The sequence below is a fragment of the Halichoeres trimaculatus genome, unplaced genomic scaffold (genome assembly GCF_033239565.1).
Source record: "Halichoeres trimaculatus isolate MK-OKI-2021-1 unplaced genomic scaffold, fHalTri1.1 fHalTri1_scaffold_14, whole genome shotgun sequence".
Taxonomy (NCBI): domain Eukaryota; kingdom Metazoa; phylum Chordata; class Actinopteri; order Labriformes; family Labridae; genus Halichoeres; species Halichoeres trimaculatus.
Genome location: NW_027437192.1, coordinates 5,228,701 through 5,242,961, shown reverse-complemented (window position 1 = coordinate 5,242,961; position 14,261 = coordinate 5,228,701). Strand labels below are relative to the sequence as shown.

At 40.5% G+C, this 14,261-nt stretch overlaps 1 protein-coding gene across 1 annotated transcript in view; it reads right to left on the bottom strand.

The window, feature by feature from the left end:
* Positions 1–6,747: 6,747 nt before the first annotated feature.
* LOC141802619 (uncharacterized) overlaps positions 6,748–14,261 on the bottom strand; it is a 33,494-nt gene continuing 25,980 nt past the window's right edge. Inside the window, exon 10 of the mRNA XM_074686178.1 lies at positions 6,748–12,797. Coding sequence (XP_074542279.1) covers positions 12,366–12,797 — 432 coding nt within the window. The 3' untranslated portion in view covers positions 6,748–12,365. The remainder of the gene's footprint in view (positions 12,798–14,261) is intronic.

Sequence of the window (14,261 nt, the reverse complement as noted above, 5' to 3'; positions counted from 1 at the left end):
TTTTCCTCCAGTCCTCATGTAAATTCGTATTTTGTGTACTAGACCAAAGACAAAGAAAATAAAGAGACAAAAACAAACATACCATACTTGTAAAACAGATGTCACTTAATTAAAACTGAAAAAAACTCAAGAACAAAATAATGCCCCAAAAATGCATTTATCACCAGCAAAAACTTAAACAAATTTCCTCTGTACAGTAAATAAAAGCATAAAACAGACAAACTGGTTAGAAAAAATAAAAATAAAAAGTGGAACAGGCTCTAAGGAAAACCATCTTCACCTTTTACCAAAAATAACTAATGCATACAGAAAAAAAGATATAATAATAATAATAATAGATTATTGTTATTATTATTATTATTAATAATAATAATAATAATAATAATAATAATAATAATAATAATAATAATAATAATAATAATAATAGTAATAATAGATTATCATTATTATTATTATTATTATAAATAATAATAATAATAATAATAATAATAATAGAAATAATAACACTATTTTTCAAAAAATATTTTAAAATTAAAAGATAAAAAGATGTTACACAAAAATGTAAAAATAAGGTATTAAAGAGTTGATTAACAATTAAGTAAATAACTACATACAGAGATAGCCAATTAATTAAAAGAATAAAATGATAAATTTTTTTTTTTTTTCAATGAAAAAATAAATGTGAATTTGAAGTACAATAAATAAGAATTTTTTAAATCTATACAATTAATCAAGAGTTGAAAAGGTGCAATATTTGGACTGTATTCAAAGTTAATATTTGGGGAGCAGGTGGTTATGTAGATTAGATTACAATCAGGGATTAGCAGGAGCCTGCTTAGGAACTAATAATTTCACCACAATGTCAACAGGCAGAGGTGAAAAGTACTGAGTTACTTTATGTGGATTAATTTACCTGTTAAGAATTAATCACTGTTACAGAGTTTTAACCAATCAGAATGAAGTATTTGAAACAGTTGGGCCATAATAAGGTTTATATTTCTTCTCTTTTGCCTTTTTTCTTGAAAAAAAGGAAAGTTTTAAAAGTGCTTGTTAAAGATATGTATACCAAAAGTGGAACAAGTTCATGTAAAAAAAAATTAAAGGTGAAGGTTGAAAGCTCTGACACAAGAAAACTGATCCATTTGATCGACTCTGTTGAAAAGTCTTTTAATTGGAAGTATTCATTCATTACAGAAAAGGGAGAAGCTTTACAAAAGTCTGTGCAGGATGCCAAAAGGTTTAACATGGTACCAGTTTATAAATAATCATGATTTATTCTGAAAGCAAACAGGGTGGTGTGATCGCTTGTTGAGTGTTGTTAAAGTCAGTGATAACTCAGCTTTGAAGAAAAAAAAAACAGAACAAAACTTCAAATTGAATCCAAACTCTTCAGTCTCAGTCAAGTTTAGCATATTATGATTTAGTATCCTGAAGAGTAATTAAAGAAGTTTCATTTAGACAACATGAATGAAGCTGAGCAAGATCTAAATCTTAAACACAATGTGAGATTTGCTTAAGATTGTGAGAGAATTCTCTAAAAGTAAAAAGTAATAAAATCCAAACAATCATAAACACAGAAACTAAATCAACTCATCTTTAACTGGGTCTGTTTTTCCTAAGAGGCTTCATATTTTTTAATTCATCCAGATTTAAAGGCAGATTAAGAAGGATTATTTTAATTCCCCTAAATCATCCCTTATGACTCAATAAATGTTGGCATTTACAGACCACGTTTTGCTTTGAGTTTTCTCATTTTTCTGTTAACTGTAGGAGTCCAAGTTTTATTGTAGAAGCCTCAGCCAATAACAGAAAGCAGGTTGTTCAGAGAGCTCTGCAAACGTAGCGACAATGTGCCAGATTGTGAGCCTTTAAGAAAAACCTCTGAGAAAAAGCTGCTGTTGTCCTTCAGGAGTGTAAAGTTCAGCTTTGATTTTGTTGACAAACAGCAGCCAGAAAACCCTTCTCAGTGCGCCTTGAGGAGACACTCTTTTATAACTGAGTAACCACATACAGCACACTGAACTTAAGTCAATGTGCTGGAAGTTTCTGTTTTACTCCACAGACACATCCTGGCTTTCTGAAAACATCTGGATCAATCAAGATCTCTACAACTTGTAATTAAAAGAAAATGAATAAATATCAAAGTATGAATGCTGATATTTTTGACTTGATACCAGAAGATAAAATACTCCGTAGATAGTTAAAAAGGTGATACAGAATTGCACAAATGTAACATTGACATTAACAACACTTCTCCTGCCTGAGTCATGAGTTAAAACAACCAGTAGGATCTAATTTAGCATCATGAGCCATCCTGACTCTGGAGCTGTCTCTGAGGTTTCCTCAGATCCAAAACATCTCAACACTAACATACTTACATTGAGAAATTAAATTTATTTTCAGGGTGTTACCAGAGTTTAAATGATTATTCTCTTAAATTTGGGGCTTAAATATAAAAATTGCAACTCTTTTCTTGAGAATTTTCTGTTTTTCACTAAAACAGTTAATTTACAACTTATTTTTCTTTGAAAGCCATAGGAGGAAATCATAAGTGATCTTGAATTAGCCTCACTTTTACATAATTGGCTGTTCATAATCCACAATTTAAAATTAGATTACCACTACTGAAAATGGTTATTTCTCATTGATATTCCTTAGTTTCTGTGACGGAGTCAGATTTCCTGGAATCCAGTTTCGGCAGATGAACCAAAAGTCCGATAATGACAGTGTTGGCGCCAAAAAAGGGCAGAAGAAAGCTTAACGGGAGACTGGTAGAGCATTGACCAAAAAAAAAAAAAAAAATGGGCTAAAGTCATGTATTTACAACAGAGGGTGATGGTGCTAATGGGAATTGGAGTCTTTAGCCCTGAAAAACACTGCCAATTGTGGCCACAGGTGTCACTGTAATTAACATCAGAGCCCTCACAGAGCCCCTAAAGTGGCCCCTTATAGTTGTTTATTCAGTCTTTAAATTTCCGTCTTCTACAAACTTTAACAAAATTAGAAAACAAATAGGTTTGATGAGGCAAACTCGGGCCTTAAAGTGATACTCCGGGATGGAACGAGTTGGGTCCTATCACAAGGTTTAGGGCAGAAATTACCCCTACAGCAGTGATTTTGTGCAGCAGAAGCCCAGAGCGCTCGCACCAAACACCCCCTCCCTGCTCCTCTGCCGGTTTCCTCTGCACTCAGACGGGGCCATATTTTACTTGACCAAAAACACAAATATACGGACTCCCACCGAAAAAATCTGATATCAGTCTGCATTCACGCTTTATTCAGAGAATTTTCAGCGCGTTACTTTCACACAAAAATAATGTATCAGTCCGCGCGCACACGGCGTGCCAGATATAAACAAACGCAGGTACTCTGCCAGGGCGAATCATGCAATAACAACGTAAAGTTGAGTGATTAGTAAGCACAAAAACGCACCATTATCTCCAACAGAATACTCTTCGTCCTGGCAGACATCTGCGTTTGTTTATATCTGGCACGCCGCGCGCGAGCGGACTGATACACCAAGCAGCAAGCCCTTGTAGCCAGATGTGGCTCTGCAGCGGAGGTAGCGCCGTTTTAAGACACGATGAGAACTAGAGCCTTATTTAGCGATGTTTTTGTGAGAAAGTAACGCGCTGAAAATTCTAAATAAAGCGTGAATGCAGACCCATATCAGAGTTTTTTGGTGGGAGTTTGTTCATTTGTGTTTTTGGTCTGGTAAAATATGGCCCCGTCTGAGTGCAGAGGAAACCAGCAGAGGAGCAGGGAGGGGGTGTTTGATGCGAGCGCCCTGGGCTTCTGCTGCACAAAAACACTGCTGTAGGGGTAATTTCTGCCCTAAACCTTGTGATAGGACCCAATTTTAACTGTCACCCTAAAGTGACAGCCTGCATAAAAGACACAGAAGGATCATGGGAAACCAGGACCAGACTTGAGCTACCAGATCAGGATGGACTCATGAGGCCAGCTGTACAGAAAAGTGCAATTCATATTATTACTAATATTATAATTAATCAGCATCACGGCTGCTGTCCCACAAGCAATCTACAGGTCAGCATGCTGCGGGGACACTAACTCTTAGCTTTACACCGGGACAGCAGGTAAAGGCTAGAATATCAGAGGAGAGACACAGCATGGCGTCAGCAGGTGGAGTCGAAATGTGGTGCTACAAAAAAGACGACGATGACGTGAAAACAAGCATTCATTCATTCACTTTTCAGGATTATTATTATCATCAGGAATGATTTTTTTCTTTTTCTCGTATAAAAAACATTCTCCAGTGCCGAGAGCATTGCGGTGGGAACAAATATGTGTGATACAAAAACAGTTTTCAAGCAGAGAAGAGAACAATGAGTTCATGAGTGATTAACAGAGCGGCACAGAGGAGAAGAGCTGCAGACCCGGGATCAGTTTGTCCAACAGAATCAACCTGTTTATGAAAATCTTCTTACAGTACATCAGAGAGAGCTTAGGGTGACATAGATGAGTGTGTTTCCATTAATTTCTATAATTACATGTCATGAATCAGAGATAAGATTAAACCACTCTGGAGTGAATTCTAAATAATTGAGCTCCATGTTTGAGCCGCAGCCGACACTTCTTGTGATATTTTGCACAAAAGCGACCCCTGATCCGTTACAATCAGAGGTATTAGCAAACTGTGACACTGCAGGCATCATTTCCTATTTTTCATTTCATTGTCTGCAGAAACAGAGGAGAGCAGATTAACTCAGATTGACTCTGCGAGAAGTGAAAGGAGGTCTGATTAGATCTCCTCCTGCCCACACACGGAGCGGCACTTCTGCTCCGCGCGGCGCCGTGAAAAGCAGCTCAGATGTGAAATGAAACAGAAACATCAGATGAGGATGAGCGACAGAAGGTGAAATCCTTTCATAAAGCCTTCATCAGAGAGAAGTTTGGGATTCTTTGTCTGGCTTATTTAGCGCTTTTCAAAGGCCTGCGTCTGTTGGATACCTCGGTTTGAACATCTATTGTAATGGATGTCACCGACTGCACTGACCCTGGAGTCTGGACTTTTTTTTTTACCTCCAATCACTGAAATCACGCAGATAAATTCTTGAGTTATAGGCTGATTTGTTGGTTTTATGTCTTAAAAGTTTTCCTGCATTAGGGAGCACGTCCAGGTTTTAAAACTTGAATTGTTGCAAAATGAAAAGCTACAGGGTCAGAATTTTAGGAACTGATTCTGACTGAGAGGAGCAAGGCAACGTGTTTTTGGGACGCCAGATGGATTTAGATTTCAAAAATTATAACCAAAAATAAAATAAGTTTTACATCAAGTATTTTTTTTTTGCATTATATCCCCTGTAACAGAGATATAACTTGTCTAAGTGTTGTTGCAGATGACCAGCTGCGAGGGATGACTCTTACACAAGCTGCGTCACGACCACACAGGTCAGGGTTTCAAACACTTGGCCGTCACGACTCATAAAGTTCAAGAACCACTCATCAAAGCAACACATCTCCTATTTCTGTCTGTTCTCTTGAGTCAGTTAGTCCGTTACGATCTCATCTTTCAGAAAATATCACCTGATGAAGACCAAGTATTTCAAACTTTGAGATGTAACTGTCAACTTGAGATGTAACACAACTTTACAGTTTGTGTCAGGATTGAGTGAATACCCGGGAATGTTCGGCTAACTTTAGCACAAACACTGTAGTAAGAAAGAAAACGCTGACGACTTTCTATCAATATTTGATAAAGATTCTGAAAAATATCAATCTGTTTTTGTTTTATGTCTAAGGCCATGTCCACATGTAGCCAGGTATCTGGGAAACTGCATATTTTTATAAGTTTACGCCCGTCTTACACACAAAACCGCAGCTTTACGCCATTGAAAATGTTCTTTGAAAACCCCAGCTAACTTTTGGAAAACTCTGGTTGAAACCAGCTGAATGACAGGGGTTCAATCTGATTGGCTGGCATTGGTTTTATGTCTGGAAACACTGTCACCCACGGGTTAAGCATGCCTCAAGTCACACTTATGGGCCGATTTGCATGTAGACAAAAGTATTTTTGAAAACCAACCAGGGGGGATACTCGTTTTTGAAAATACCCGGCTACGTGTGGACATGGCCTAAGTTCAACGTGTAGATTATCATTCAGTTAGCCTCTGTGAGAAGTCATAGGTAACTCTGGACTAAACCCTGAAGCAGGGGTCACCAGCATGGTGCCATGGTGACAACCATAGACTGTATACAGAGTGGACAGTGTGGCTCCACCATTTATCATTGTACGGTTTTGAAGCCAAAATTCCTCCGTCTCAGGTGCAGCCATTGTAGCAGTTGCAGCCAGAGTCTGCGCAGTAGAGACTGTAAGGGATTCTGGGAGAATCTGAGCGGAGCTGGGTGACAAAAATAATAATTTTTTTTTTTTTCTTTTGAGAGTCTAATCACTTCTTGACTCTACCTCCTGACATATTTTACAATCCCTGAAAAAAATACACGAGAACGGCAGCTGTCAATCATCGTTAAACGTTACATAAAGCCTCGTTTTTAACCTCGTATAACTAATGAAAACGAAACTTTTCAGAGAAAAGTCACCTTCAAATCACCACAACAGTCAGACGTGATAAAAGTTTCTACCAGGTGTATTAATTTTTTAAAGTTTGACCACAGCCCATCTGGAATGGCTGGAAAGCCATATTTTTAAATTTATACTGCAGCCAGCCACCAGGGGGAGCAGTTTTTGTGGAGACCTCACTTCGAGCCGAGCAAGCGGACGTTCTTTTTTTTTTTTACAGTCTATGGTCCCAACAAACAGCCCTGGTCACAATAGAGCTCCTTCCGCAAATTTACGTTTCTCCCCAACATTCTTGAGTATATCATGAATAATAACTGTGGAATAATTCACATTGGTGTGAGCAGTCTCTTCAAATAGTATTTCTTTTACTACTATTATCATTGTTATAAAAAAAAAAGTTGTCCTTGCAATTTTGTTCAGGAAGTTTGTATAAGACAAGTAGCCCTCTGATCCACTTATTTCTTTTGAGGTAGCCCTTGGTCTCAAAAAGGTCGGTGACCCCTGCTCTGAAGCTTCCTCACACATTTAAGAAAATTTTGCCACCAAAGGGGAAGGGGTTTATACAACTGCATGACTTTCTCTTTTAGTCTAGTCGTTTCCTTAAACTAAACTTGAACCAAACCTCCCCAAAAAGACAGAAACAAAGTGGGTATTTTTGCAACATTTTGGAGAACTATTCCACAGGTGCAGGGTAAAAGTTTTGGTGACATCTAGTGGTGACTTTGCAGAATGCAACAAGTTGAAAACAGCTCCCTGAATCAAATTTCTGCCACTGTATTTCCTTAAATCTTACACATGCTGCTTTAAATGCAGCCTTTTCTATGTCGTGTCAATCAAAGCTGCGTGTGTTTTGCTGTCATTGGTTTTATGTCTTCAAAACAGATCTAGAAACTGTGTCTGTCTCAGTCCCGGCCCTTTAAAATGAAAAGTCTAAATAAGACGACTTGGTTATACACAACCGCAGAAGAAGCAGTCGCTGCTGTTTTAAATTGTCACCCCTGAGGCGTGTTTGCGCGACACATCCTCAAACACTCCTGAAACGAATTCTGATGAAAGGATCTCACCCAGCGTCAACGAGACGAACGTGTAAACATGACATGAATGAGACTGGAGCGTCCTCTCCTCCAGCTCGACCGTGGACGTGTTGGTTAAAGGATCAAAGCAGCGTTTGATAGTATAAAATCTTGCATAAGCATTGCAGTAAGAAACAGTATTTTCACACTTAACACATGCAGATCACATATCTTTGATATTTACACCAGTGGAAAAAGAAAAGTAGAGTGACTGAAGATGTGTCAGATTCTTCTTTTGGATGTTAGTGATGCGTCAGTGCCGTTATCGTTTATATTGCTTTCGATTCAAGTGAAAATATTTTACCATGTTTTCTCTTTTTATCATTCATGAAGCGACATTTCTCAGCAGAGCGTCTTCTCGGACCAGATATTTACACGACACTCAAAGGAGCCTGTTAGCGTCGACTGTGTGTGTAGTATAAATATCCAACAGGAAGTCCCCGCGCCGCTGCCCTACAAAACAGCCTCACAAATCAATTATTCAACAACATGTAAGTAGGCTAACAAGTCACTTCACACACTCGTGACGCCCGCATGTCTCAGTCCACCTCCACAGGACATGACAAACCCATCAACATTTTCCTGAATAAGAAAGGAGCTTGCTAGCTTGATTTTTTTTGCAGATCCTTGTATATTATTTACAGTAGCTGCTACTTATTTTTACCTCTTTGAAACCACGACGTGAGCCCTTTGACTCGTTGGAAAAGGATCACGTGTGTTAGATTTTGTGCTTCTCTAGGTCCAGACTTTCCAGGATGACATCAGTTCAGCTACAGCATGACGACACCGTGCTGTAAATGGGAACATAACGGTGGCGTAAACAGGATCAGTGGGGCGATAAAGCCTCGTTATGATGGAGTGGGGTCTGAGTGTCTTTGGTTTAAATCAGTTTGATGAGACCTGAATCATCCCACCGGCATGTTCCTCAGAGAGAGAGAGAGGGAGGGGGCTAATGAAGCTGTTGTTGTGAGTTTCATCGTCTTTGCTCTCCAATTATCTCTGAATGTTTTTGAACTGGTGTTGTGTCAGTGGTTCAAACTTCATCTGTATTTCTGAAGCTCTGTAGTTTCTGTTCATTTTTCAGTGTATGAATAAATTTGACACTCTTAATTCAGCCAGCAGAATCTTAGAAATAAAAAATTCTGCAGCTGCTTGGGGGGTTTTGAGGAGTTTTGCGAACCAATTGGTACGAAAAGTATTTTCACTCATCTGTCCTGTGAATTAATTAACCCAGGCCCTCCAAATCAGATACATAAGACTTCTGTTTTTACTAGACGCTGGAGCAACGACCCATCATTTTGCACAGATCACATCGAGCAGAACAGGAAGTAAAGCCTTGAAGCCGCATTTAAACATCCAGTGACTTTCAAAATAAAATAAACCGAACAAACACCAGATTGTCTTTAGCTTGGCTTTAACAAAAACTGATAAAATGAGCGGAGCCAGGCCAGGAGTCGACAGGTTTGAGGTTTTACAGCCCAAAATGAACCAGGAGACGATCATCATTTGGGTCAGCTCCTGGTCTTGTGTCTCCTGCTGTCTGGCGATCTTGCTACAAGCCTTTGACTGTAAAACTAAAACAGCATTCACACAAGCACAAAACTCCTGAAGTCTCTCCTGCCAGCACTCTGGTTAAATTTGAAATCAGGTGATCGATGTAAAATCAGAAGAGCGACTTCGCAAAACAAGTTAAGAATCCACAATTAGAGAAGGAGCATCAGCCGAGCTTGGTTTACGCTTGCCCACTTGTGCGATCCTTCTCAAGAGGAAAATTTCCATGTTGTGCACATCTGGAAATTTCTAAGTCTGCACGGAGACATGCAGACAAACAGGAGCTCCTGGGGGCCAAAGTACAAAAATACAGGCATTTACATGATTCATCACACAGAGATTACCTTGATGAACACTTTCCTAAAAAAAAAAAAAAAAAACACTTTCCTGAAAAAGAAATACTGAGCAAGAGATGCAGTATGACATACGAACATATAAGCCCTAAGCTCTGATTTGTATGTTGTTGTTTTTTTGTGGGCGTTTTTCCTTTTTTCTTCTTCTGACTTTTTTCTATATATGCCTTTAAAACTTAGAAAATATTGATAAAAACATGTTAAAAAAAATGGAAAAAACTCAGAAATTGTGGCCATACTCAGAAGAGAAGAGGAATTAACGGGGGGATAAACATGTTAAGCTGTGTAAACGACTTCTTCTACCGCCTCCTGCTGTTTCGGAGTGGACACAAACAGACACCACGCAGAGTGTTAAAAAGTACGAAAGCTACTCGACTTCTTTTGTTCTGATTGGGGGTTTCATTTCATGCAGGAAATAATGTAACCCAGCATTAATAGTGATTTCAAAGCACAACGCTGGCGCTGTCGTTGCTCCATCTCAACCATGAATAATATGTCAAGTAATGGAAGTCATTCTGCCTCTAAACCACGGTCGAAGGCAGTAACAGAGGTGTTACGAAAGGGGCGTGTTGAGTCTGAGCTGTGCATGTGATCCCCCCACTCTGCATTTACAAGCCACCTCTGGTCTAAGAATATGAGACGATGTCGAAGTGCTAAAATCTGCTGTTTCTCGAGTGTCAGCTTGCGGCTGGCTCTGGAAGTACTGAAAGTCACAAACACACCAAGCCAAAAAAAGACGATAATTTTACTGTCGGCACACACTGTACGGGGGGTTGGAATTTTTTTCTGACTCAGCCGTTTAGAAGGTATTTAGGTCGTGAGCTCACCCAATCAGAAGAACAGCTCAGGTCACGTGACCGACAGGCACCCTATAGCTGTACATAAAGCCCTTGCCACTACCAATATGGCCGCAATAGCCAATCTGCTTCGTTTTCCGTTTCAGAAACAGACAGGCGACGTCGGGGAGACTCCACATTTTATGATCTATGTTATGTTCTATGATCTCTGCGTGTCTGCCCGCGTCTGGGGCAGAGCTCTAGAAAAACTTCAGTGATTTTCTGGAGCGTGTGTAAACGTGGCTGAAACTTCTGACTGTAAAACTCTGCAGCGGAAAATGTTAACAAAACCTCCTCTGGCGGCAGCTGTGACTGGCTTTAAAAAAAAACCCAGATGGAAATGACTGATCTGTTTGTTGACGGCCTCTGTGAGTCATTTTAAGGCATATATGCTCACAGTACGTCTAAACAAAGCCCACAGATGTGTTTTGAAGTAACACTAAAAAAAAATCTGTGGCCATGTGCAGTCAGGGTGAACTTCCTGTAAACATTTTGACCTTCTTCAGTGAAATGTATGAACAGGGAGAGATGTTTAGTCCTGATTCTGTGGCTGACATGATTGTGAGTCCTTGCTGATCTGAGAAACCTGGGCTTATGTTTATGAACTGAGAGGAACCATGTCTCCATGCAGCGAGCAGATGCTGTGTTTGAAGCCTCACACTCACACACAAACACACACACCAGCTCTAATCACTGCGTTCAGTCTTTCTCCATCAGGGCTGCAGGCTGCATCGCTATCACAAATTGATCCGACGTCGTCTTTCCGCTCACTTCATTTTGGCAAACAACCGCGCTCCCACAATCAGAGCTCTGTCCGTCAGATGAAGGGGAAGGGGGGGCTGAGATGAAAATAGGGGGGCTTTAAATCATGCAAGTCATTTATCTGCTCCCTGAATAGCACCCCGTTCCATCTCTGTCGTCTCTTTTATCATCGCTCCTCACTCCGCAGCGTCTGTGAATCCGTCCCTCCGTGAAAAGACCAGAAATCCAATTACAGAGCGGATCCAGAAGTCCCCCAAGTGTTGGCAAGCGTCCTCTGAGTTTCATGTTGCTCTGACAGGGCTTGTGACAACTCCAAACAGGGGATGAAATGAAACCAGATGCAGATGCTCCTACAGTAAGCTGTCATTCCTTCAGCGGTGGAAAGGTGGAAGGTTACGTGATGTCTTTAAACGTGGCAGATTTGACACCCAAGATATGAAAGAAGTAAATCAATCACCGGCTCCCACACAGGAGTTATTCAATCTAAAGCGCTTGTTTCAGCTCGCAGGGCGTCGTGAGGACACACACGTGGAGGTTTTTTCTCATGGATGGTGGTGAATAAGTGCTGAGACAAGCATCTCTTCCTGAGAGGCGGAGACGCTTCCTGACACTCTTGTTCTGTTAATAATGGAGCCTGTGAGTGGGTGGGATGAAATGCAATCATCGCAGTGTTTGTCTGATGCGGCGAGAGCAGACAAAAGTGCTGTCAGAGGCAACACGCCGAGATCTGCTGCGATACAGGAGAGCCTACGGGCTCCGTCGGCGTTCTCACTCTGCTCGTCAAACTCCCGTCGTCTCTTCTGACGGTTTGGACAGGAGTTTAATTCAATCGATCTCCTCTGAGTGTTTTCCTAAAGGTGCTGAGAGTGATTCAAACCACATCATCACGGCTTCTTTGTGAGCCTGCATGCAGTGGATCTGAACTATAATATCTACGTTAATGTTTCACTGAAACGCATGCATGTTTCCGTATGCACACAGTTGTTTTGTTTTTCTTTTGATTGCAAAGTTTTTCTCTTTTCCATCTTGTTTGGTGCGTTTTGTGCAGCTGCCCTCCTTGATGTTTTCTTTCGGGGCTAAACTGAAATCCAGATCAAAGCGTGAGTTTATTGTCTGACGGCGTTTCAGATGCAGAGATCGATGAAAAGGTTTCATGGTGTTTTTGACATGATAAAGTTTCTGGAAACACAGGACCTGACGTGTGTAGAAGAACCATCGCTGCTGCATCCTCTCAGGAACCCTGAGACCTTTACCCCGTCTGCCCAGCCTCTCCATTCTCGACCCCTCCTTCCGTCTTGACTGAATCCGACCCAGCGGTGCCCCTAGAGGCAGCTCCCGGCGACGCAGCACCTCCCAGGCTGCCATCAGGGGTAGCAGCAGCGAGTGATCGAGGATTGGAGGCAGGGCTGGCACTCAGGACGGAGTCAGGGGTCCGGCTGGCGCTGAGGTCGCCGTGAGGAGCTAAAGTGGCGTCCTGGCTGTCAGAGAGGACTCCTGTAGTCACGGCTGTGGGGGAGACGGCGTTCAGGAGCGGCTTGTGGGAGGCGTAGGTCATCCCGCCGTCAGTGTCGCTGTCCAGCGGGAGGCTGGCGTGGGTGAACTCCACTCCAGAGTCGCTCATCTCCATGAAGTTGTCCGAGGTCAGAGCCTGGTAGCGTCCTGGCTTTGACACTTCGAGGCCCTGAAGAGAAGAAGAGAAAAGGAGGGAGAGGTTTGGATCAGAGAGAAGTGAATCATCCTTTTTTTTAGATCAGGAAAACCAAGATTACAACGACGCAAACAGAAATAGAAATAGAAAAGTAGAAAGTAAAAAAAATAAAAAAGCAGTAAAAGTAAAGTAAAAGTAGTAAAAGTAAAAAAAAAAAAAAAACAGAAAAAAGTAAAAGTAAAAAAAAGTAAAAGTAAAAAAAATAGAAAAACAGAAAGTAAAGAAGAAGTTTCATAAAAGGAGCACAGACATGAAGAAGGGAAGAGGTAGAAAGTAAGAAGTAAGATATGAGAGTGATGAAGAGGAAGGATGGAGGAAAGGGAAGGAAGAAGAGTGGTAAAATTTAGGTCAGGGAAAAAGCATGTGAATAATTTATCTCTCGGACCATATTTATAGATTTACCTTCTACCAGCACGAAGCCAACACGACTTATTGTCTCTGTTACATGAGGAGTAAACTGCAGTGATGGCTGTTCATGTGTGAATGTTAAAGGGATCTTATACAAATACAAATAAAGGCTAAGCTCGGTTTTTCTGTTAAATATGCAGAATAAAGATAATTATTTAAACCCTGTAAAGTTCAGTAATAAATATCATTATCTGCTGTTTCAGGACTGCTTTATATCAAAATCTCCAGAGGTGACCTCTCTGACACACAAGCTTAACTTGTGGTGACTTAGCTCCATGCAGGATGAAGAAGATGAGAGTCTTTTCAGGCAAGAGGACTGTTTTGTGCTGATCGCGGCGACACCTGTGGCCAGAATCGGTGGTGTTTTTACAGGATAAAGACTTTTCCTTGAGCACCATCATCCACTGTCAGAAAGATGTGACTCTGATGTCTGTTCTGGAGAGCAGATCTTTTTTAACTGTACTTTTCTTTGTCTTAGCCAACTTTCCCCAGGATGCAAAGTAATTATTTGTAGATACATTATTGTTAGATACTTGTAAACTTAGTGTGTGGTTGATAGACTCTCAAGTTTGAACAGACCACTGTAGAATAACTGCTGACTGTGGTTTGGGATGAACATAAGCACAAACAGTTTAACCCGTGTTTTAGCTCCTGCTCTGTCACTCTCCTGTTTATCTTTCTTCTGCTCTGACTCCTTTTTCTTTTTGACATTTCAGCTCCAGTTTCCAACACTGATACAAAATAAATCCAAGAAATCCTTCCAAGAAAAAGAACACATCTTACTTATCCTTACTAAACTTTGACATCAGTGTCCAGAAAGGGACTTTCAGTCTATGTGCCAAAAATGGATTAATGTTCCAGGTGAATCCTACCAGACTACAGATGCTGAGAAGTAACACAATAAAATTCTGACATCTTATCGAGTGTTTTTGTCTTGTTTTCAGTAAAAAATGTCTTTTTAGACTTAATCTGAGCCACATTCATCTGACCAGTCCAGAAAAGTGTCTTACTCCAAGTTATCTAAAGACA